Source organism: Hyaena hyaena, unplaced genomic scaffold (assembly GCF_003009895.1).
Source record: "Hyaena hyaena isolate Hyena2069 unplaced genomic scaffold, ASM300989v1 scaffold_151, whole genome shotgun sequence".
NCBI classification, from domain to species: Eukaryota; Metazoa; Chordata; class Mammalia; order Carnivora; family Hyaenidae; genus Hyaena; species Hyaena hyaena.
The window spans coordinates 2,882,945-2,905,721 of NW_024080783.1; the positions used below are offsets into that span (position 1 = coordinate 2,882,945).

Consider the following 22,777-nt stretch of genomic DNA (forward strand, 5'->3'; position numbering starts at 1 on the left):
CTTCAGAATTTCACTTTGGTTCCTTTCATAATTTCTTTATCTTTAATGCTAGTCCCATTTTTTTTCATAGTTTTTTTTTTCTTTTACTTCATTCACATTTTCTTTTAACTCAGTGAGCGACTTCAAGGCTGTTTAAAGTCTTTGTCTAGGGGTGCCTGGGTGGCTTAGTCAGTTGAGTGTCTGACTTTGGTTCAGGTCATGATCTCAGTTTGTGGGTTCGAGCCCCACGTTGGGCTCTGTGCTGATAGCTCAGAGCCTGGAGCCTGTCTTCGGATTCTGTGTCTCCCTCTTTCTCTGACCCTCCCCTGCTCGTGCTGTCTCTCTCAAAAAATAAGTAAGAAACATAAAATTAAAAAAAAATTAAAGTCTTTGTCTAGTAAGACATAGATCTAATGTTTTTCAGGGATGGTTTCTGTTGATTTATTTTGTTTCTCTGAATGGGCTACTTGTATGTCTTTTTATTTTTTTGCTGAAAAATGGACATTTGAATCTTATAATGTGGTAACTGTGGAAATCAGATTCTCCCCCTTTCCCAGGGATTGCTCTTTTTGTTTGTTTGTTTGTGTTTTATTGTTGAAGGATGTCTCTGTGCCCGGGATCAGGATCACCCTAAGGTGAAAGATTAAGGTTTTCTCAGTTCTTTTCTGAGCCTGCATCTTTTCCTGGTTATACATGGTGGCTTTCTAATTTTCCCCATGTCAGTGATTGCTTTTGAATGTCCCAATCCTTAAATGTCTGGCTCCAAAGTGGAGTAGAAGGGGAAAAAAATCAAACAAAAAAACAAAACAGGAGCTGTTCCTTCATATCCCATAGAAGCCAGCTTCAGCCAATGAGGGTTGAAACATTGGCAGCTATTCTCTGCGTGAATCTCAGAACTCAAAAGGAGTGATCAGCAATCAAAACACAGAACTCCGGTATTTGGCGAACAAGATTCTTATTTCCCACCACAGCTCCAGCAAACCACACCAGGAATGTGAACATGGCTGCCTGCCACAGGGTTGAGGGGTAGGAAACAGGGAGGTGCTATTACACTAAAGGCTGACATTGACTGAAATTAACCTCAATTTACCAACCAAACTTTCCCTTGAAAGATGCAAGAATTCAAGTAGACTCCAGAGTTCCAAAACAGTTACTTCGGACAGTTTCTGCCAGTACAATTGTTGTCTAGGTAGAGAAATGGATTTCTTGCACTTCCTACTCCATCTGAAGAACAGAAAGGAAAAAAAAAAAAAAAAACCAGAAATGTGAACAGTGAATACAGTCTAAGGGATCTGTGGGACACTATCAAGAGAAACAACATACCACCGTGGGAGTCCCAGGAGAAGAGAGAAAGGGTAGAAAGTATAGTAATCAAACTGTAGAAAGCCAAAGAAAAGAGAGATTCTTGAAAGCAGCAAGAGAAGTGGTTCATCACATACAAGGGATCCTGAATAAGATTATCAGCTGGTTTCTCATCTTCAATCTTGGAGGCCAGAAAGCAGTGGGTTAATGACATTCAACCTGCTGAAAGAAAACAACTGTTGACAGAGAATTCTGTATCTGGCAAAACTGTCCTTCAAAAATAAAAAACCAGGGTGCGTGGGTGGCTCCATCAGTTAAGCATCCGACTCTTGGTTTCAGCTCATGTCATGAGCTCACGGTTTTGTGAGTTCAAGCCCCACATCTGGCTCTGTGTTGGTGGTATAGAGCCTGCTTGGGATGCTCGCTGGCTCGCTCTCTCTCTCTCTCTGCCCCTCCCCTGCTCATGCTATGTCTCTCTCAAAAATTTTTTTAAAAAATGAAAAAGAAATTAAGATAATCTCTGATCTTAAAAAAGCTAAGAGAGTTTACCAGTAAACCTACTGGTCAAGAAGCATTAACGGCAATCCTTCAGGCTGAAATGAAAGGATGCTCAGGAGTAATTTGAAGCCATATGAAAAAATAAAGATCTCTAGTAAAGATAAATGTATGGGGGATTATAAAAGTAAGTATTGTTGCAATTAAAATTTGTAACTCTACCTTTCATTTTCTATAGGATTTAAAAGATAAATGTATTAAAATATTACTCTATGTTATTGGGCATACAGTACATAAAGATATAATCTGTAATATCAATAATAGAGAGAGCAGAGCTATATTGGAGAGGTTCTGTGTGCTATTAAAGTTGGTATCAATTCAATTAGATTGTTCTAACTCTACTGTTAAATGTAATTCCCATGACAACCACAAAGAAAATATCTATATACAGAAAAGAGATGAATTAAAAATTTTAACTACAAAAAAATCAAATAAATACAGAAAAAAAGGCAGTAATAAAAGAAGGGCACAAAGGCCTATAGAAATCAAAAAGCAAAATGGCAGAAATAAATCCATCCTTAGCAGTAATTACTTTCAATGTAAATGATGCAGGGTGCCTGAGTGATGGCTCACCTAACTCTTAAGCACCTAACTCTTGATTTCGGCTCAGGTCATAATCACATGGTTCATGAGATAGAGCCCTGTGCTGGGCTCCGAGCTGTAAGCTCAGAGACTGCTTGGGATTCCATCTCTGTCTCTCTCTCTCTCCTCCTCTCTCTTTCTCTCTTTGAAAATAAACACATAAGCTTAAATAAATGTAAATGGTGTAAATTCTTCAATCAAAGAGATGAGAATGGATTTTAAAAAAATATCCAAACAACTCACTTTAGATCGAAAGATATAAATAGGTTAAAAGTGAAAGAATTATTAAAAAGATATTCCAGGGGTGCCTGACTGGCTTAGTCAGTAGAACATGCGACTCTTGATCATGAGTTTGAGTCCTCCATTGGGCCTAGAGCTTACTTTAAAAAAAATTCCATGCAAACAGTAACTAAAAGAGAGCTGGGATGATTGTACTAATGTCATACAAAACAGAATGTAAATCCAAAAAAAGGTTACAAGAGACAAAGAAGGACTGTATTTATTTACTTATTATAATGTTTACTTATTTTTGAGAGAGAGAAAGAAAAGTGCATGTGTGAGCTCAAGCAGGTGAGAGGCACGGAGAGGAGACAGGATCCTATGTGGGCTCTACACTGACAGCAGCAAACAAGCGATGTTAAGGCTCGTGAACCATGAGATCATGACCTGAGCCGAAGCTGAACACTCAACCAACTAAGACACCCAGGTGCCCCGGAGCATTATTCATTAATAAACGTTTCAATAAAGCAGGATTATCTAAAAATTATAAACATTAACATACCTAGCAAGAAACCCTCTAAATACATGAAGCAAAAATGACCACAATTAAAAGGAAGAATAAACACTTCTACAATAATAGTTGGAAACTTAAATACCCCACTTTCAATAATGAATAGAACAACCAGATAGAAGTTAGGAAACAGAGCACTTGAACATCATAATAAGCCAACTGAACCTAACAGATACATAAAGAACACTCCACCCAACAAGAGCAGAATACACATTCTTTTAAAGTTACATGGAGCATTCTGCAGGACAAGCCATATAATTAGGCCACAAAACAAGTCTCCATAGATTTTAAAAGATAGGTGTCACACAAAGTATCTTTTCCAACCATAATGAGATGAAGTTAAAAATCAATAACAGGGGCGCCTGGGTGGCTCAGTCGGTTAAGAGTCCAACTTCAGCTCAGGTCATGATCTCACAGTTTGTGGGTTCGAGCCCCGCGTCGGGCTCTGTGCTGACAGCTAGCTCAGAGCCTGGAGCCTGCTTCAGACTCTGTATCTCTCTCTCTGACCCTCCCCTGCTCACGCTGTCTCTCTCTCTCTTAGAAATAAATAAAAAACATTAACAAAAATTTATAGAAAAAAACAATAACAGAAGGAAAACTGGAAAATTCACAAATATTTGTAAATTAAACAACATGCTCCTAAACAACCAATGGGTCAAAGAAGAAATCAAAAGGGAAGTTAGAATGTATGTTAGAAAGGAATGAAAATGATGACATAATATTCCAAAACTGATAGGATGCAATGAAAGCAGTGATCAGAAGGAAATTTAGTTGAAAATAGCTACATTAAAAAAGAAGAAAGCCCTCAAAATACCTTAATTTATACTTTATAAAATGAGAAAAACTAGAAACTTGTTTTAATGTTTATTTATATGTTTTGACAGAGCAAGAAAGTGCATGTAAGCAGGAGAAGGGCACACAGAGAGGGAAAAAGAGAATCCCAAGCAGGCTCCACTTTCAGTGCGAGCCCAGCACTGGGGTCCATCTTATGACCACAAGATCATGGACCTGAGCCAATACCAAGAGTTGGTCTCTCAACCGACTGAGCCACCCAGGCACCCCCAAGAAAAACTAGAAACTAAACCCAAAGCTAACAAAAGGAAGGAAATAAAATGATCAGAGTGGAAATAAAATAGAGAAGAGAAAAAGAGAAAGAAATCAATGAAACCAAAAGTTGTTTCTTTGAAAAAAAAAAAAAAGCAACAAATCTTGATCTAGACTGACAAAGAGAACACACAAATAACTAAAATCATAAATGAAAGTGAGAATATTACTTCTGAAATTTCAGAAATAAAAAGGATTATAAAAGAATCCTATGAACAATTGTATGTCAACAAATTTAGCTTAGAATGTAGGCAAAATCCCTGAAACACATAAATTATCTAAACGGATTCAAGAAGAAATAGAAAACTCAACACAATTATAACAAGTGATTGAGTGAGTAATCAAAAACCTCTCAATAAAGAATAGTCCTGTACCATATGACTTCAGAGAAATGTACCAAACATTCAATGAATAACACCAATCCTCCTCAAATTCTTCCAAAGAAAAATTAAAGCAGAAATATTTCCTAACTCATTCTATGAGACCTTCATTATCCTGATACCAAAGCCAGATAAATGCATTATAAGTAAGTTATAGTCTGCTATCTCCTATTAATATAGATGCTAAAATCCTTAATAACATGTAAGATAATCAAATCCAACAACATATTAAAAGGATTATGCACCTTGTCCAAGTGGGACTTATCCTAGGAATGCAAAGTGGTTCAACATAAAATCAATGTAATATATCACATTAATAAAGAGAAAAAAAACCACATGATCATCTCAGTGGATAAAGGAAGACATTCAACAGAATACAATGCTTTTCATAGTAAGATCTCTTAGAAAAGTAGTTATAGAGAGAAAATTTCTCAACATGATAAAAGTACTTGTGAAAAACCCACATCTAACTTCATATTCAGTAATTTACCCCTCTAAGATCAGGAGCAAGTAAAAGATGCCTCCTTTCACTGCAGCTATTCAACATCCTACAAATTCTACCCAGAACTATTAGAACTATTCTCTTTCAGGGCACCTGGGTGGCTCAGTCGGTTAAGCGTCCAACTTCAGCTCAGGTCAGATCTCAAGGTTTGTGGGTCTGAGCCCCGCATCGGGTTCTGTGCTGACAGCTCAGAGCCTGGAGCCTGTTTCGGATTCTGTGTCTCCCTCTCTCTCTGCCCCTTTCCCACTCATGGTCTGTCTCTCTGTGTCTCAAAAATAAAGTATAAAAAGAATTTTTTTTAAAAAGAACTATTCTCTTTCTCAAGAAAGAGAAATGAAAGGCAAATGGAGAGGAAGACATAAAACTATCTCTATTGAAAGACAACATGATTATAGAGAGAGAAAATCTAGAACCCACAAGAAAGCTACTAAAGCAAAAACAAACAAATTCAGCAACGTTGCTGGGTATAACAATAACACACAAAAATCAGTTGTTTCAGGATGCTTGGGTGGCTCAGTCAGTTAAGCGTCCAACTCCTGATCTCGGGTCAGGTCACCATCTCACAGTTGGTGAGACTGAGCCCCACATTAGGCTCTGTGCTGATAGCATGGAGCCTACTTGAGAATTTCTCTCCACCTCTCTCTAAATAAATAAATAAATAAAATTTTTAAAAATCAGGTATTTCTACCTACCAGCAATGAACAATATGAAAACGAAATTAAGAAAGCAATTCCATTTACAATATTATCGGAAGAATTAAGTACCCTTTAAACTTGAAAACATTGCTGTGAAATTAATAAGTACATAGAAAGACACTCTGTATTCATAAGTATGAAGACTTGTTAAAATGGCAATGCCACCTGAAGTGATCTACAGATCCAATACAATATCAAAATTACAATATCGTTTTTCTCAGAAATACAAAAAGGTCATCCTCAAATTTATATGGAGTTTCAATGGGTCAAAACAATCTTGAAAAAGCATAGTTTGGGAACACACACTTTCTCACTTCAAAAGTGACAGAAAGTTAGAAATAAACACTCACATATATAGTCAAAGGTGCCAAAACCATTGACACGGTAAAGGCAAGTCTTTTCAAGAACTGGCGCTGGAAAAATATTATCCACATACAAAAGAATGAAATTGGGTATGGCTGTGGTGACTGTTACACAACACTGTGAATGAACTTAATGCCACCAAACCTTACACTTACAAATACTTAAAATTATAAATACTATGTTTTGGGACAACTGGGTGGCTCAGTCGGTTAAGAGTCTGACTCCTGATTTTGGCTCAGGTCAGGAACTCCCCATTTGTAAGTTAGAGCCCCATATCGGGCCCGCTTGGGATTCTCTCTCTCTCTCAAAAATAAATAAGTGAACATTTAAAAATAAATAAATATTATGTTTTACCACAATAATATCCCCCCCACCCTCCTCGTGCCAAAAAAAAAAAAGGGGGAGAGCCTAGTGAGCAATTGGATTGGAAAGGAAAAAGAATAGAACTCTAGAACGATACTAAAGTTTTCTGGTCGGCAGGGCTGCGTGGATGGTGCCATTTACCAACGCAAGGACTACAGCACATAAGAAGAAGGTATGCATACGAACTTGAGATCATTAAAAGGCACATTGACATTGGGAAAACCAACTGGAGTTGTATTCCTGGCGAGTTGGCCCTGGAGCTCGAGCGATCAGTCTAGATCACGATGTAGGCAACGGAAGGCAAGGGAACGAAAGAGATCTCTGGGAAACACCAACATCTACAAGCAAGTGGAGTACACCACCTTCTACTTTCAGGGTCCCCGCGCGGCGGGTCCCCATCCCTAGACAGGAGGGGCTTACCAAGGCTTAAATGCGGAGGCGCCCTTCAAGCCCCCGCGAACAGAAGGCGGAGGAGGCCCAGCTCCACAGGAGCCGCTGCAAAGGGCGACACACCCAGGGACTGAGACCCGGACGCGAAAAAGCGGCCACACCACCGTGTCGTAGACGAGACCCTCGTAGCCGAACTCCCCCGGTCCTCCGCACCCGGTCCTCCGCGCGCTAAGCCCTTCTCTCTGCCCAGTGGCCCTCCGAGCCTTCCGATTGGTGGAGAGGACCATGGGACCTGGAAGTTGTTTTGTCCGGCGAGGGCTGCCCTTCCGGTTCCGTTGGGTCCCCCTTTGGCTCGGGTTCCCTGCCCCTCCCCCTTCCCGGAGCCCCGAGGGGCCGGAGCTCCTGGCGGTGCCGGATCCTGACGGTGGCCTTCTCCCGGGTCTGTAAGTGCGGAGGCGGCTACAGCGCCGGGCAGGGGTACGGGGGTCTCTCAAGAGATAGCCCCCTTGGGGGCCTAGATTGGCCGGGACCTGCTCTGGGATGGGGGCGAGGAGCTGGCCTAGGCCCGGGCGAACTTAAAGAACCCTTGGCCCGGCCCATGCGGTGCCCCGCCCCTTTCCCTTCCCCGCGTCTGGAGTGGGGAGCTTAACTATGCCCCAGGGACCTCTTCCTGGGACCCCAGCCCACGGCCCAGCAGTTGGCTTGGACGTCTGACTCTGGCATCTTGTAAGAAGTGCCAGAGCTGAGGCCCTGGCAAGGCCTCAGTGCCAGCCCGCTAGACTCACTATGCGTGCTGACCTAGGTTACCCTTTTGCCAGGGTTTCCCCCAAATCGGCCACTGGCCTCAGCACCTTCTCTATTACTGGCTCTATGCCAAGCATTGGGGCTTCGTAAGATACCCTTCCAGTTTTCCAGGGCCAAGTTTGGGAGGCAGATATAAACGAATTGCTCCTGCGATATATGTATCAGTCATACATGTGTGAACTGCTCAAGGGACAGTTGCTAGGAAGGCTGAAGAAAGAAACTAACGTCTGAATGGAGCGGATAAAGTGGAGAAGAGCTTTTCAGTCAGAAGGAACAGTTCCCAAGGCTGTGAAGGAATGACTGAGCGTAACTTGTGTGTGAAGAGGAGGAAAGAGGGGACTCTTGTGCATAGGATGAGATATGAAGTTGGGCAAGTAGGTTGAGGTCCAGATAGTGAAAGGTTTAACCCTAAAAGAAATGGGTAGTTTTTAAGGAGTTTTAAGCAGGAGACTTAATACAGTCAGATTTGCTCTGTAGAAAGTCATGTTGTTATAGAAGTCACCCTATAGGAAAGGAATGTATAAGCTGTTATGGATTCTTCAGCTAATGTCTGAGTACTCTTATTGGAAATTCTTTTGAAGGAGTAATGGGATCAGCCTAGTGAAAGCTGATGAAGTCTTGAAATGGAGTTATGACAGTATTACTGGAAAGAAGGGAAGTATGCTGAAATGAATGGTGTGAAGACTGTAATAAATTGGATGTCGGATAAAGAGGTAGCAAAGCTGATTCTTAGGTTTTAGCCTTTGGTATTTGGAGAATGTTGATTCTTTATCAACAATGAATGTTGTTCATTATCAGCAACAAAACCATTATCAGTGTAGAGTACAAATTTATTTTTTGGATATATTGAATTAAAAGTATGATAGAATAGCCACATAAAACTGTCCAGTAAAGAGTTGGAAAGGAAAATCTGCAGCTCAGCCCCAGAGTTGTAGCTAGAGATAAAAGTTTGAGTCATTGACATTGAAGTAGAAGCTGTGGTAATATTTGGCACCAGGAAGTAAGTACTGAGAAAGGTGGGAATATTTTTGGGGAATGGTTGCATTTATGAAGCAGAAAGAGGAATTGGTGGGATAGCAAAAACAGAGGTATGGGATAGTGTATAAAAGTGTAGGGTTCCAGCAACCAAGAAGACCCAGAGTCAAGAGAAGAAAATTTTGAGGAGGGCCCACCGGGACAATGCATGCAAAGTGTCTGGGGAATGAGGGGGGGAAAAAAAGATTGCATTTCTTTAATAAGAGATCGTTAGTGGGGCGCCTGGCCTGCTCAGTCCATAGAGCATTTGGCTCTTGATCTTGGGGCATGAGTTCAAGCCCCATGTTGGGCATAGAGATTACTTAACAAAAGAGAGAGAGAGATCATTAGAGACCTTTTAAAAAACAATTTTAGTAGAGTGATGAAGTGGTGATAAACAATTTTAGTAGAGTGATGAAGTGGTGATATAAGAAATAATGGAGACCTCAAGTGGCTTGGTGTTAGGTGAGAATGAGAAAAAGTCACATATGAAGGTTTCACAAAGAAAATTGACAGACTTTGTTTTTTCACCTAACAAATGCTTATCAAGCACATTCCAGACTGTTCTAAGCTCTTTATTTTAAAAAAATTTTTTATACATTTATTTATTATTGAGAAGCAGAGGAGGGGCAGAGGAGAGGCAGAGAGAAGGGGAGACACAGAATTCAAAGTAGGCTCCAGGCTCTGAGCTGTCAGCACAGAGCCTGACGCGGGGTTCAAACCCACAAACTGTGAGATCATGACCTGAGCTGAAGTCGGACACTTAACCAACTGAGCTACCCAGGTGCCCCTGTTCTAAGCTCTTTAAAACATTAACCTAATTTTTAATTTCCCGTAACAACCCTATGAAGTAATATTATTATTTGACAGATGGGAAAACTGAAGCACAGAAGTGGTTAATTAACTTGCCCAGGATCACATAACTAGTAAGTGGTTGAACAGGGTTTTGATCCTAGAAAATATGGCTTTAGAATCCATAGTTTAATCCACTGCACTAAGCAGTAACTGAATATGGGAGTGAAAGGAAGGGGGGAAATTTAGGCAAAGATAGGTTCATTGATAAAAAGTTCAGAGGCTTGGAAGGAGATCCGAATTGATCAGGTAAGTAATGGATTTATGTTTGTGTAATATAGTTGTTTTTTATTTCTCTTTCTCTATCTTAGATCCTATTCCAGTCAGTGCCATTTTAGGTCAGTTTCTTTCACAATTAGGTCAATTTATGCCATACTTGCATTGATCACTTACTATCTATAATTGGGTCTCCTCTTCAGCTTCACATCCATGTCTAGCTAGTTAATGAATCTTCCCCATTGTGTCATCTAGGTTTCTCTGGCTAAACGTTTTAAGACCAGACCCATTTTCATCCCCTCTAATAATCCCTGGCTTATTGAGTGACAGTCTGCCAAATTAATACAGTCGTTCAAGTCAAATGTCTTGGAGTCATCTTAAACTATCTTTTCTTGAACCCCACTTTGGTCAGCAGTCCTTCAGTTCTTTGAAATATCTCTCAACTCTCTTTCCTCTCTTTATCCCTATGATTGTTGTCAATATTCAGACCCTCATTATTTCTATCTTGATCTGTTAGAGTAATAGCATACTACGGGTATCTTTGCCTTCATATCCATTGTTCTCAGAGATATTCTCCACTGATATTTATTTTTGACTTAACTGAGTTTTAGACAGTGCAGGAGTTTAGGCATCATACATTTCAAATGATAGAATAGTGGCATAGGGCAGGTACTTTTGAGCAGCTTGAGGTAAAGTTAAGTTTGGTTAAAGTTGGTCATGAGGATGGGGATTTTGAGATTTTTTTTAGATAGAGAACGTAGGGGTCCCTGGGTGGCTTAGTCAGTTAAGCGTCCGACTCTTGATTTCAGCTTAGGTCATGATCTCACAATTCGTGAGTTCGAGCTCTACATCTGGCTCCACACTGACAATGCAGAGCCTATTTGGGATTCTCTCTCCGTCTCTCTGCCCCTCTCCTGCTAGCATGCCTGCACACTCTCTCTTGCTCTCTTGAAATAATGTTACAAAATTTTTTTCCAAGATATATTTCTGTGTATATTACCTAAAATTAAAACTAAAAACTGTATCTCCCTCTCTCTCTGACCCTCCCCTGCTCACGCTGTCTCTCTCTCTCTCTCTCCTAGAAATAAATAAAACATTTAAAAAAAAAAAAAAAAAAGGGGGCGCCTGGGTGGCTTAGTCGGTTAAGCATCCAACTTTCGCTTAGGTCATGATCTCGCAGTTCATGGGTTGGAGCCCCGCGTCGGGCTCTGTGCTGACTGCCAGCTCAGAGCCTGGAGCCTGTTTCAGAGTCTGTGACTCCCTCTCTCTCTGACCCTCCCCTGCTCACGCTGTCTCTCTCCATCTCTCCTAGAAATAAATAAAACATTAAAAAAAAAAAAAAAGTAAAACTAAAAACAAAACAAAAGATTGAGAACTTGGGAGAATGTAGTACCATTAAACTTACCCATAAGAAGAAAAAGATTGAGGCTTACAGAGAGAAAAGCTGTAATATAATGTAACCTTTTTGAAAATGGAGTATGGTGTTAACGAGAGAAAAAGAAAGATTTCCAGGTAGTTATGAGTGCTAAGTTGAAAGATAAGGGTACTTTCATGAGGTAGATGAGAAAAGAGAATGACATACAGCTTAGGAGCTTATTACATGGAATAGAAAAGTTTCCTTGTAAGTAGTTACTAGAGGCATTTGAAATAAGAAACTTGGTTGGGGTGCCTGGGTAGCTCAGTCAGTTAAGCTTCTGACTTCGGCCCAGATTGTGAGTTTGAGCACTGCATCAGGCTTGCTGCTGTCAGCACAGAGCCCCTTGCATATATTCTGTCCCCCTCTCTTTCTGCCCCTCCCCTGTTCATTCTCTCTCTCTCTCAGAAACAAATAAGTATATTTTTTTAAGTGAAATAAGAAACTTGGATATTTTCTCACTGTCTATGGCACAACAGTAAACATTGTCCAACTTAGAATATCCATTGATCCTTTTTGGTTACTCCTGTTTAAACAACAGGTAATTTTCAGATCAGTTGGCACATTTGTTGTGAAGATAATTATGAAAGAATTGTTTAAATATAACAAAGAGAAAGTGATCTTTTTTAAAAAAAAATTTTTTTATTTTGAGAGAGAGAGAGTGAGTGTGCAAGCATGCATGCAAGCGGAGGAGGGACAGAGAAGGAGAGAGAGACCAAGAATCCCAAGCAGGTTCCACACTGTCAACGCATGGCCTGACGTGGGCCTTGAACTCATGAACCATGTGATGTTGCCCTGAAATGAAATCAATGGTTGGATGCTTAACCGACTGAGCCACCTAGGCACTGCAAAGAGAAAGTGATCTTAAGTGACAATACTCCTATTAACATTGATGTGTGAGAAATAGGTCATTCAGAGCTTGCTAATAGAAACTGGGCAGTATGCAGATTGAATTGCAGTCACCTAGGCAGTGGATGATAAGGGCCTGAACCATGGCAATGATAGATAGAATAAAGAGAATTTGGAAGTCATTCTGTGGAAAGAATCAACAATGTGGTGACCAAGTCCCTATTCTACCTGATAAGTTCTTTACTTCTTTACTAGAAGCTCTACTGTAATCTAGAATTATGTGAGTGATTTTTTAAATTTTTTAAAATATTTTTCATTTTTTTAATGTTTTATTTATTTCTGAGAGAGAGGGAGATACAGAATCTGAAACAGGCTCCAGGCTCTGAGCTAGCTGTCAGCACAGAGCCCAACGCAGGGCTCCAACCCACGAACCGTGAGATCATGACCTGAGCCAAAGTCGGACACTTAACCAACTGAGCCACCCAGGAGCCCCATGTGAGTGATTTTTATGAAATTTAGGAATAACTACTACTATACTTAGAAATTAACTACAGTCCCCTTTATTTGCAAATAAATTCAGACTTAGTAAACAAATAAAAATACATAAAAGATGGGAAAATAACAAAATAGGTGAGAAAGGTAAAAAAAGGAAAAAAAGGGTAAGGGAATAAAATGCAATCGAGAATACAACATAAGTGTCTTCCTATTAAAGTTCTGTAGACCTGACACAAATTTGGCTTTACACTGTACTCTTTGTTTTTAAACATAAACCTTTTGTTGAAGCATAACTGAATACACAACAGCTGAATGGATATGAGAAGGGAAGTCTGAGCATTTACACAGTTAACATTATTCATAAAACTTCAGCTAGTCTTGTTTCATACGTGGATTTTGGCATCACGTAGGTTGGGCCCAATTTCTAGCTCTAACTCGTAATCCTTTCCACTTCTCATAAGTTGAACAAGTTTCTTATATCCCAGACTTCATATGCAAACTAGGAATAATAAAAATACTTACCTCTTAGAGATTTTGAGGATTAGGTGGGTCAATTTAGGTAAAGCACTTAGCACTATACCTGGGACATAGCAAGGATTCAGTAAAGATTAGCTACTATTTCTCATGTTGTTAAGCCAGTTTATAAGAAACAATTATTCCTTTCTGTTTTGACATTTTTCAAAAGTAAAAAAATACATATATTTAAAATTCGGTTTTACATTGTCAAAGCTATTTTGGAAACAAACCCTAGAAAGAAATTTTCCTCAGGACACTCAAAAGAGGATATGATGATAATGAAGAGCATCTCTACCATAGCACAACAATGATTTCATAGGGAACATTAAAGAGTTGATTATTGTGCTGGTTTTGTTGAATGAGCTGTATAAGAAGTAACAGTTGTGGGGCATCTGGGTGGCTCAGTCCAGTAGGTTATCTGGGACTTCGGCTTAGGTCATGATCTTGCGGTTTGTGAGTGGATCCCCACATCAGGCTCTGTGCTGACAACTTCTGTATCTCCCTCTCTCTCTATCCCTCCTTCACTCACGCTCTGTCTCTCTATCTCAAAAATAAATAAACATTAAAAAACTTTTTTTTTTATATATTTTTATTTATTTCTAGGAGAAAGAGAGAGAGAGACAGCGTGAGCAGGGGAGGGTCAGAGAGAGAGCGAGACACAGACTCTGAAACAGGCTCCAAGCTCTGAGCTGGCAGTCAGCACAGCCCGACGCGGGCCTCGAACCCACAAACCGTGAGATCATGACCTAAGCGAAAGTTGGACGCTTAACCGACTAAGCCACCCAGGCGCCCCAAACATTAAAAAACTTTTTAATTAAAAACTAAAAAAACAAAGGTAACAGTTGGTCCTTGCCCTCAAATAACTAAAATTCTATTGAAAAGAGAAACTAGTAATAGGAATAAATTAAGGCATAGACTATGTGGCCTGGAAATAAAAGTTTATCAAAGATAGCCAATAGAGTGCACAGACACATATTAGGGAAAACTTAGAGTAAACAGAACAAATTTTCCTCACCTTCTGAGACTAGAGTAGAGCAATCAAAGCCTGCACTTTCTTTGGGCTGTTCTCGCTGTTAAGGTTCTTGAGACTGATTGATGGGAAGTACTCCAGCTCCTCATCTTTGGGGCTTCAAGGAACAATTTTTCCTGAGGATAGTTGTCTGAAACACTGTGAATATTGTTGTCCTATAGATGGAAGCAATTAATGATCATTTTTGTGTATGCATAGAAAACTACTGACCTGAGGGTGACTGAGGACAAGCTAAACTCTGTGAAAGAAGGCCCCTTTTGTTTGGCCACTTGAAACAACAGTCATTTTTATAACTTCTGGTTATAAATTGGGGCATTCCCTGTTTCCAGAATGAATGTATTAGGCTACTATAATTGCTAAAACTAACCAGCGATAATACAGTTTGCTGCTTTCTTTTTTGATCTGTTTCTTGTATCTTCTAGATTTTTCGTTTTTGATAGTCACCATTTTTTCTCTGATGCTGCATCTCCTTCTCTATATCCTTCCTTTGTAATTTTTATTGTGATTATTCATACCTGTACATTCAGAATGCCATACAAAGGAAAAGCTTATAATTTATTTATGTATATTTTTGTTAATATACCTGAGCCGTATCAGTTCCCCTCCTATATTTCACCTCTTTCAGTGATAGCTTCATTCAGTTGAACTCTTAATTTTGGAACCTTTATACATTCCCTTTTTTTTTTTCTTTCATTCTCCGTATCTAGTCATTTACCAAGTTCCTCAAAAATATCTTTTATTATTTTTCTTTACCCCTTATTCCCATTTTCATTCCTTTCTAGGCTTTCATGGCCTCAGAACTGTAATGCTTTCACAGACACTAAGCTGATCTTACTAGAAGCAATTCTTCCTTCTTTCCCCTGTCAAATCCTGTAGGTTCAACAAACACACAAACTGAGTACCTACTGTATGTTTAGTATGATATTAGATGAGAATACACACCAGTTTGAACAGAAGAGGGTCTGGCCAGTATGTGACTGCAGTAAGTAGAATTTGAAGCAAAAGGAAAGTGTTTTGCCCCGGAAGATTCAGGTTCCCAACATCAGCCTCATTGGGTGGGGTGGAGATGTTTCCCTCTAATGCCATGAAGCTTGCGGTTAGAGGGAAAGGAACAGGTACTGTATTTAATAAAGTGTTTTGAGTGTTACAATAGAAGTGCTATGCTATGGGTCTAGTAAAGACAACTGTTCTAGTCTGAAAGGTTAGGTACGGGTCTCAAGAAATAAAATAAAGGAGTCGTAGGCGGCCTGGCTGGCTGGCTCAATTGGTTGAGTGTCCGACTCTTGCTCTCAGGGTCATGAGTTTGAGCCTCATGTCAGGTGTAGAGATTACAAGGAAGGAGGAAAGAAGAGTCTGAATTAGAGTAGTGTTCTAGACTAAAGAAATAACTGCAACTGTGCTAATAGCTGGAGTCAGTAGAGTGCTGTCATGCACTATGAGTATGTATGCAGTATGATTAAGACCTGGACTCTGCTTTAGGAGCTGATATTCTATGAGCCTTGCTAAGTCACTGTTGTAGATGAGATTATAAAGATTGGGCTTCAGGATCCAGATGTGGCCAAGCACAGCTGGTTGTCTCATGTGATTCGCAACTACAGAATTGGTGAATGCACAAAATTCAAGGTAAATTTATTGATGTACTGAAATCGTTTCTCAAGAGTAGAACTGATATACCTATTAATGTCACAGAAGACTGCTGTATAAACAGAGTGCCAGTTTATTTTTTTATAATGACTGATGGACTGGAATTATCTTGTTGGCATAGTTAATTCATCCTTCCCTATAGAGAGACACATGGGAAGCCAAATTACCAGAAAATCATTTAGAGTATGGAATCAAAACCGGGACTTTCTCCAAGGGAATTGCTATATAAGGGACTGACAGGTGGAGAGTTTGGCAAAGACACCTTCTCCATGGTTGAATGTGTTACGCCAATGTTTACCTTAATTATTATGAGGTTTACTTCATCAAGTTATACTCAAAGGTTAGTCTTCATCTAGGAGACAATGGGAAGTCACAGAAGGATTTTAGGCAGGGGGTAGATATAATTAGAGACAACATTTTTGAAAGCTAACATGTGGTATGGAAGTTAGATTAGAGGGAACTGAAGCTGGAGCCCAAGGAACATTTATGTTCCTATTCTAGTAGTCCAGTTGATGAGTGATGATAGATAAAGAGGGATAAAGAAGGAACAGAATCTCTAAGTATTCATTTGATCAACTTTATTCCTACTCAGATTCCCACCAATTGGCTCATCTGCTTTTTCTATATCAAATACTGTATTTACTTTCTATATCAAGGAATGTTTGAGAGTTATATTTGTTCAGAATGCACAGGATAAAGACCTGTGCCTTTGACACTGTCCCTTTAAATCTGTGACTTTCAGTTTATTGCAGAAATGCTTGTATGAATAAATTCACATTAGTTTAAATAGAAGAGGCTTTACCAAGGAATGGGGCAAGCAATGTCACTGCAGTTCTTTAAAATAGAAAGCAAAGGGGGACACTTGGGTGGCTCAGTTGGTTAAGCATCTGACTCTTGATTTTGGCTCAGGTCATGATCTCATGGTTTGTGAATTCAAGCCCCACATTGGGCTCTGTGCTGGCAACACAGAGCCTGCTTAGGATTCTCTCTCTTCCTCTCTGTCCACCCCTCTCCTACTTGTGCTCCCCCCATCTCTCTCTCAAAAGAAATAAAACTTTTTTAAAAAATTATTTTAAAAAATAGCAAAGGAAAACGTTTTGTCTTTGAAGAAGCAGGTTTTCACGGTATCATGTAAAAGAAAATAGTTACTTCCTTATTACTTGTTGGGATGTTTTTAGTTTGTTTTTGAAACCTGATAGAATTCTGATTTGAGAAGTAAAAATTAAAAATTGCTCTTGGATTAACTCAAGCACTATTCTTGTATTAAGTATCTTAACAAGTTGAATGGATGCCAAGCTATTTACACTGATTCAAGTCCACTCCTTAGGTGTAATTGACACTTGACGTTGGTAAGGAATAATTTTTAACAGCCTTTGAAAGCTGTTACACTAGCTTCCTCTTTCAAGGAAAATATCATTTGGATACATACAAAGAGATATGACAACACAAATTTGTTTTTGGAAGGAAAAATCCAGGTTTCTTAATTGTCTGAATTTTCTTAAATTCATCCTTTTTACATTTCTGTTCTTTAGGTCTGCCAAAATGTCTGAAAGATCAGATCTCCTTCACTTCAAGTTTGAAAATTATGGAGATTCAATGTTACAAAAAATGAACAAATTAAGAGAAGAGAATAAATTTTGTGATGTTACAGTTCTCATAGATGATATTGAGGTACAGGGGCATAAGATTGTGTTTGCTGCAGGTTCCCCCTTCTTAAGAGACCAGTTTTTACTGAATGATTCCAGAGAGGTGAAAATCTCCATATTGCAGAGTTCCGAAGTGGGGAGACAATTGCTCTTATCCTGTTATAGTGGTGTGCTGGAATTCCCTGAAATGGAACTGGTCAATTACTTGACTGCTGCAAGTTTTCTTCAGATGAGCCACATTGTAGAACGGTGCACACAGGCCTTGTGGAAGTTTATAAAGCCAAAACAACCAATGGATAGTAAAGAGGGATGTGAACCACAGAGTGCTTCTCCCCAGTCAAAAGAACAGCAGGGAGATGCCAGAGGCTCCCCAAAACAGGACTCACCTTGTATTCATCCATCTGAAGACAGTATGGATATGGAGGACAGTGATATTCAGATTGTTAAGGTAGAATCTATTGGGGATGTATCTGAGGTTAGAAGTAAAAAAGATCAGAACCAGTTTATTTCTTCTGAACCCACTGCTTTACATTCATCAGAGCCCCAGCATTCCCTGATAAATTCAACTGTGGAAAACAGAGTAAGTGAAATAGAACAAAACCATCTCCACAATTATGCCCTCTCTTACGCAGGCAGTGATAATATCATCATGGCCTCAAAAGATGTCTTTGGGCCTAATATTCGAGGTGTAGACAAAGGCCTACAGTGGCATCACCAGTGCCCAAAGTGTACCAGGGTGTTTCGTCACCTGGAGAACTACGCCAACCATTTAAAAATGCACAAACTCTTTATGTGTCTACTCTGCGGCAAGACTTTTACTCAGAAAGGCAACCTTCATCGACACATGCGTGTGCATGCCGGCATTAAACCTTTCCAGTGTAAGATCTGTGGGAAAACCTTTTCTCAGAAGTGTTCCTTACAGGATCATCTTAACCTTCACAGTGGAGATAAGCCCCATAAGTGTAACTATTGTGACATGGTTTTTGCACATAAGCCAGTTTTGAGGAAACATCTTAAACAGCTGCATGGCAAAAACAGTTTTGATAATGCCAATGAAAGAAATGTGCAAGACCTCACAGTGGATTTTGATTCTTTTGCATGTACAACAGTCACAGACTCTAAAGGGTGTCAGCCACAGCCTGATGCAACACAGGTCCTGGATGCAGGTAAACTGGCCCAAGCTGTCTTGAACTTAAGAAATGATAGTACTTGTGTGAATTGAGTAGGGGCTTTATGCTCACAACTTAGAACTGACTGAAAACGTGGCAATAGTCTTGAATCTTTTTAGGAGTGATTTCGCTAGTTTGACTTCTCCAAAGCCTCTGTGCAGGTTGTAGGGGTGAGTCAAAGCACCAACAGACAAGGCAACTTACCACTTGAAGTGGTCTTGCCTTCCTTTTGCCCTCTCCCATTTTGTGTTTTGAATTATTTATCCTGTGTTGTCTGTTTTACTTTTCTAAGGAGTATTCCATTTGTCTACCTAACATTGACTTTTGTTTTAGACCGACACTAGTTTAGGCTTTTCACTGGGCACATTCTAAGGGTACCAATAAGTTAATAGCAACACCTACGGTCCACTAATAGATGCTGTGATAAGAAAAGTGAAGAGTATTTTTCTTTGGCAGAAAACAGGCTGAGATAAGATGATATTGGTCTTGGCCTGAATATGTGATACAACTTCTGGCTGCCTATTGTTAATTGCCAATTGATAATGAATCTGCCTCCTACCATTTGTACTTGTCTTGGAGCTGGCTATGAAGTATTTTGGGTTGTTCTGTTCTCTTTTCAACAGTATTATCACCCAACTTCATGTCACTGTGTTGTTTCCGAGGACCAGAGTACAATGTTTTCAGCAACACCTACAGACAAATAGTTAGGAATCAGCATGAGAAGCATAATTAAAAAGGATAGAAGTATAATTTACAATAGCACTTACATGGGAGATCTTCCCAAAAAGAAGCCAAATGCTTATAATTAATGTGTATCTCATTTGTTGATGCTTTTCAAGTCAGGATTGCCCTAGGCACACTTAAAATGTGCTCAGAAGGAGCAATATAATGGTCTCTCTCAAAAGGGGCTATTTGGGAGTCAGTCTCTGGACTGTTTTAGAGGTTAGCCATCCAAAAGGTGAGTTTGGCCTTTAGAGTTTTATCTGTTGTACTGTAATAATCTCTGTATCCTCATTTCTTCATGTACACTTCATGTACACTAGTTTCTAAGATGGATGAAAAAAGTGGATCACAGAAGGAGCAATCAGGTTTTTGCATTCAGATAGTCCTAAAAAGGTACATAGTCCCACCTTGCCATGTTTGATAGATCACTAATACAGAATTGATCTTCCAATATGGAAAAACACATTTTTTTTTTCCTAAAGCACGTGTTATAGTTCAGAAAGAAAATTATTTGAGTCTTAGTAGTTTTTGACTCATGAATTAGATTTAGGTAATAGGAGTCTTGGGGTCCCTTAGAGAATCTTTAAGCACTCATATACTCCACTTCTTTTATTTAAGCTGGGGTATCCAAAGCCCAAAGAGGTGGCCTGGTCAAGGTTGGCCAAAGTAGAGAAGTGACTAAAAATACGAGCTAATGTCTCCTTATTTCTCACTATCTCTCAACTTAAAAAGCTTTAGTACATGATCAAGAATATTATTATCAGCAAAAAGCTCCTAGTTTGTGCTTCACTTTTTGGAATCCCTGTTGGATTTTTGAGACAGCCCAGAATTTGCAAAGAAAACATCACAGGAAGGATGTATTTTTGTTAATTGTATTTTGGTTAGAATGAATACAACATTCTGCTCAAGCAAGTGGTTGATTTGCTAGGTGGTGGTCAGGGAGAAAAAGGACAAGTAAGAATAATGTGAGAAGGAAACAAATGTGAATCTGACTTTGTCTGGAAGCAGTGTTTATTTAGTTTCCATTGGGATTTTCTGTTTCTATTTTTATTTTATTTGAGCTATGAGAATGCATGTACAGATAAACCAAAACTTGAGTTTAACTTGAATAGTCACAGGGAATTCTTCGAGCTGTTATAATTTGATGCATTTACATGTGAATCTGACTTGAGGTATAATTTCTACCTTTTGTTAAAATCCTTAAAATGAGAATAAAATTGAGTGATAAGACTAGTAGGTATCTTATGCCTAAAGTCACTCATTTTATGGTGTAATGATGCTACCTAGCATTCTGATTTTTATATGATCCAGCCAAAGTATACCAGTTCTATGCAACAGTGAGACATTAACGTTAACCAGTGTTTCTCTGAACATCATTTCATCATAGGGAAATTTGAAGTTGGAGTGCTTCCTTTGCTTACATTCATGTCCTGTTTTTGTTACTGGTTTAAAGATTAAAAGGCATGAGTTAAATAAGATTGGTCTCTTTGGTTGGAGACTATTTCTGGGTTCATTCAGTCATTTGAGAAACATTTATTAGGTACCTTTGTTGCCAGGCACTGTGCTAGATACTGAGGATACAAAGGTAAGATTGCTAAGGTCCCTGCCCTCACAGAGCTTATGGTCTCATATGGTCTCATGTGGTCTTAGGTAAGGTGATTTTATACTAGGAATAATAAAATGCCTTGCTTTCTTTGATCACTTAAAATCAGCATCTTGATTTTTTTTTTTTATCAGTAAAACTGGTTCTCACCTTTTGCAGCTGCAAACCACTGAAGTGATTTACAGTCTCCTCCATTTCTTGGCTGGAGAGGTGTTCTGTTTCTGTGAGACATTTTCTTAGCTTTGGTGGGACTTGACTTTTCTCCTTTATACATGTTTCTTAGATTGTATTTCAAAATGGTCAAGTTACTGATATCAAATACATTTTAGAAGGGAAGATGACTTTCAAAACTAGTCATATTCTTTGAGAGGAGGAAGGTTTTTTAAAACCTTGGTCATTCTGCATTTGTATTTTATGGATCCCCAGGATAACTAAAAAGGACTCTCTTTACCATAGTTTGGTTTTTAAAAAAATTACCGTGTCACCATTATTTATTTATTTAATTTTAAAGACAAACTCCAAACTGAAGTGGCTCTGAGGTAAATCAGATGTGGTTTTGTTTTAGTTTCTTTATTAGAAGATCTCTAAATGGTGACCAGTGTCACCACTTCTAAAATACTGTCCTTAACAAAAAACCAGAATATTTTATTTCAGCTGGTGAATAGCTGTTCTAAGTCTGTTGTATGTTAGACATACTATGAACTACCTCTTCACTTATTATGGGGAAGTTTCCTTAATAAAAGTGTGACAATTAAATCTCTGGTGTCAGTGGTTTCTTTTTTTCTCTCCCTACGGATTTACTTTTCAGTTGCCTGAATTTGAATAAGAAATGCTTTCTTCACTCCTATTGTTTAAAACACATTAATCAAGCACACTGAGCTTGGCTTTGGAAGCAAATCTGGTTAACTAGAAGTTGTTAGCAAGGTCTGTTACTTCCATGAGAACCTGTTGACTGAGGGGGTGGAGCTACTGCTTTTAAGAATTGATTCAGACACCATTTCCTTTGGCAAATACCTGATGCCTACTCAATGCTAGATTTCGGGCATGCGAAGATCATAAATCACTGTCCTAAATACCTCCGACCAGATGGGTCACAGATTTCAATACAGGTATAATTGCAATAATGAAGGCAGCCAAAGGGTGAACAGGCTTCCAACTAGGAGCCAACTGACTCAAGGGCAGTTCAGGATGGCTTCAGGGATGACGTGATTTATGAACGCGATTTTGAAGGATGATAAGTGGGAAGAGGGATAGGGCACGTGGGAGGAGGCAGCCCCGAGTTTAGATAGAAGGCCTGGATTTGACCAGAACTGGCGGGTGGGGAGGTGGTGCATGGGCAACGGGGTCACGCGATGGATTGGTAAAATGAGATCCAGAGGTAGGAGCCAGATCCTGATGGTCATTAGCTAGGCAATCTCGAATGCTGATCCCCGCAGTCTCCTCTCCTTTCCTCTGCCACCTTTAAAACTGTAGAAGGCCGAGTGAGGAAAGAACCCGGCCCGCAAACGAGAGAGCCTCCGAGTGGTTCCGGCGCAGGGTATTCCGACAGAACGCGCTGTACCCCAGCCTCACAACCCGTCTGCGATTCGGTCGTTGGGGAGAACTCACGAAGGGCAACGGCTCGCGCGCCGAAAGTGGGGCAGGAGAGACGGGATTTGCCGGAAACCGGGTGCCTCTCTGTCATTCCAGGAGCGGGGGTAGTGAGGAAGGGAGACTGTCTCAGGATATCCTTCCGGGACGCCAGCCCACCCCAGTGAGGAGCGGAGCTAGTTGACACCGGATGTGTTTCCTCCCAGG

At 39.7% G+C, this 22,777-nt stretch overlaps 1 protein-coding gene and 1 long non-coding RNA gene across 3 annotated transcripts; one reads left to right on the plus strand and one right to left on the minus strand.

Moving 5' to 3' along the window:
- Positions 1 to 917: 917 nt before the first annotated feature.
- Positions 918 to 7,275, minus strand: LOC120236281. The gene is made up of 3 exons (XR_005529623.1): positions 7,036 to 7,275; positions 1,419 to 1,503; positions 918 to 1,203 (listed from the first exon to the last, which is right to left on the minus strand). It is a non-coding gene; the product is annotated as an uncharacterized LOC120236281 (long non-coding RNA).
- An 85-nt stretch (positions 7,276 to 7,360) lies between these two features.
- On the plus strand, positions 7,361 to 21,850 carry ZBTB26 (zinc finger and BTB domain containing 26). 2 transcript variants are annotated; one of them, XM_039239063.1, is made up of 2 exons: positions 7,361 to 7,448; positions 17,372 to 21,850. In XM_039239063.1, the coding sequence occupies exon 2, from the start codon at positions 17,382 to 17,384 to the stop codon at positions 18,705 to 18,707; it is 1,326 nt and encodes a 441-aa protein (XP_039094994.1). In that variant the 5' UTR covers positions 7,361 to 7,448; positions 17,372 to 17,381; the 3' UTR covers positions 18,708 to 21,850. The 2 variants fall into 2 exon arrangements, with proteins under 2 accessions (XP_039094994.1, XP_039094992.1); XM_039239061.1 differs by having other exon boundaries at positions 7,367 to 7,444.
- The last annotated feature ends 927 nt before the right edge of the window (positions 21,851 to 22,777 follow it).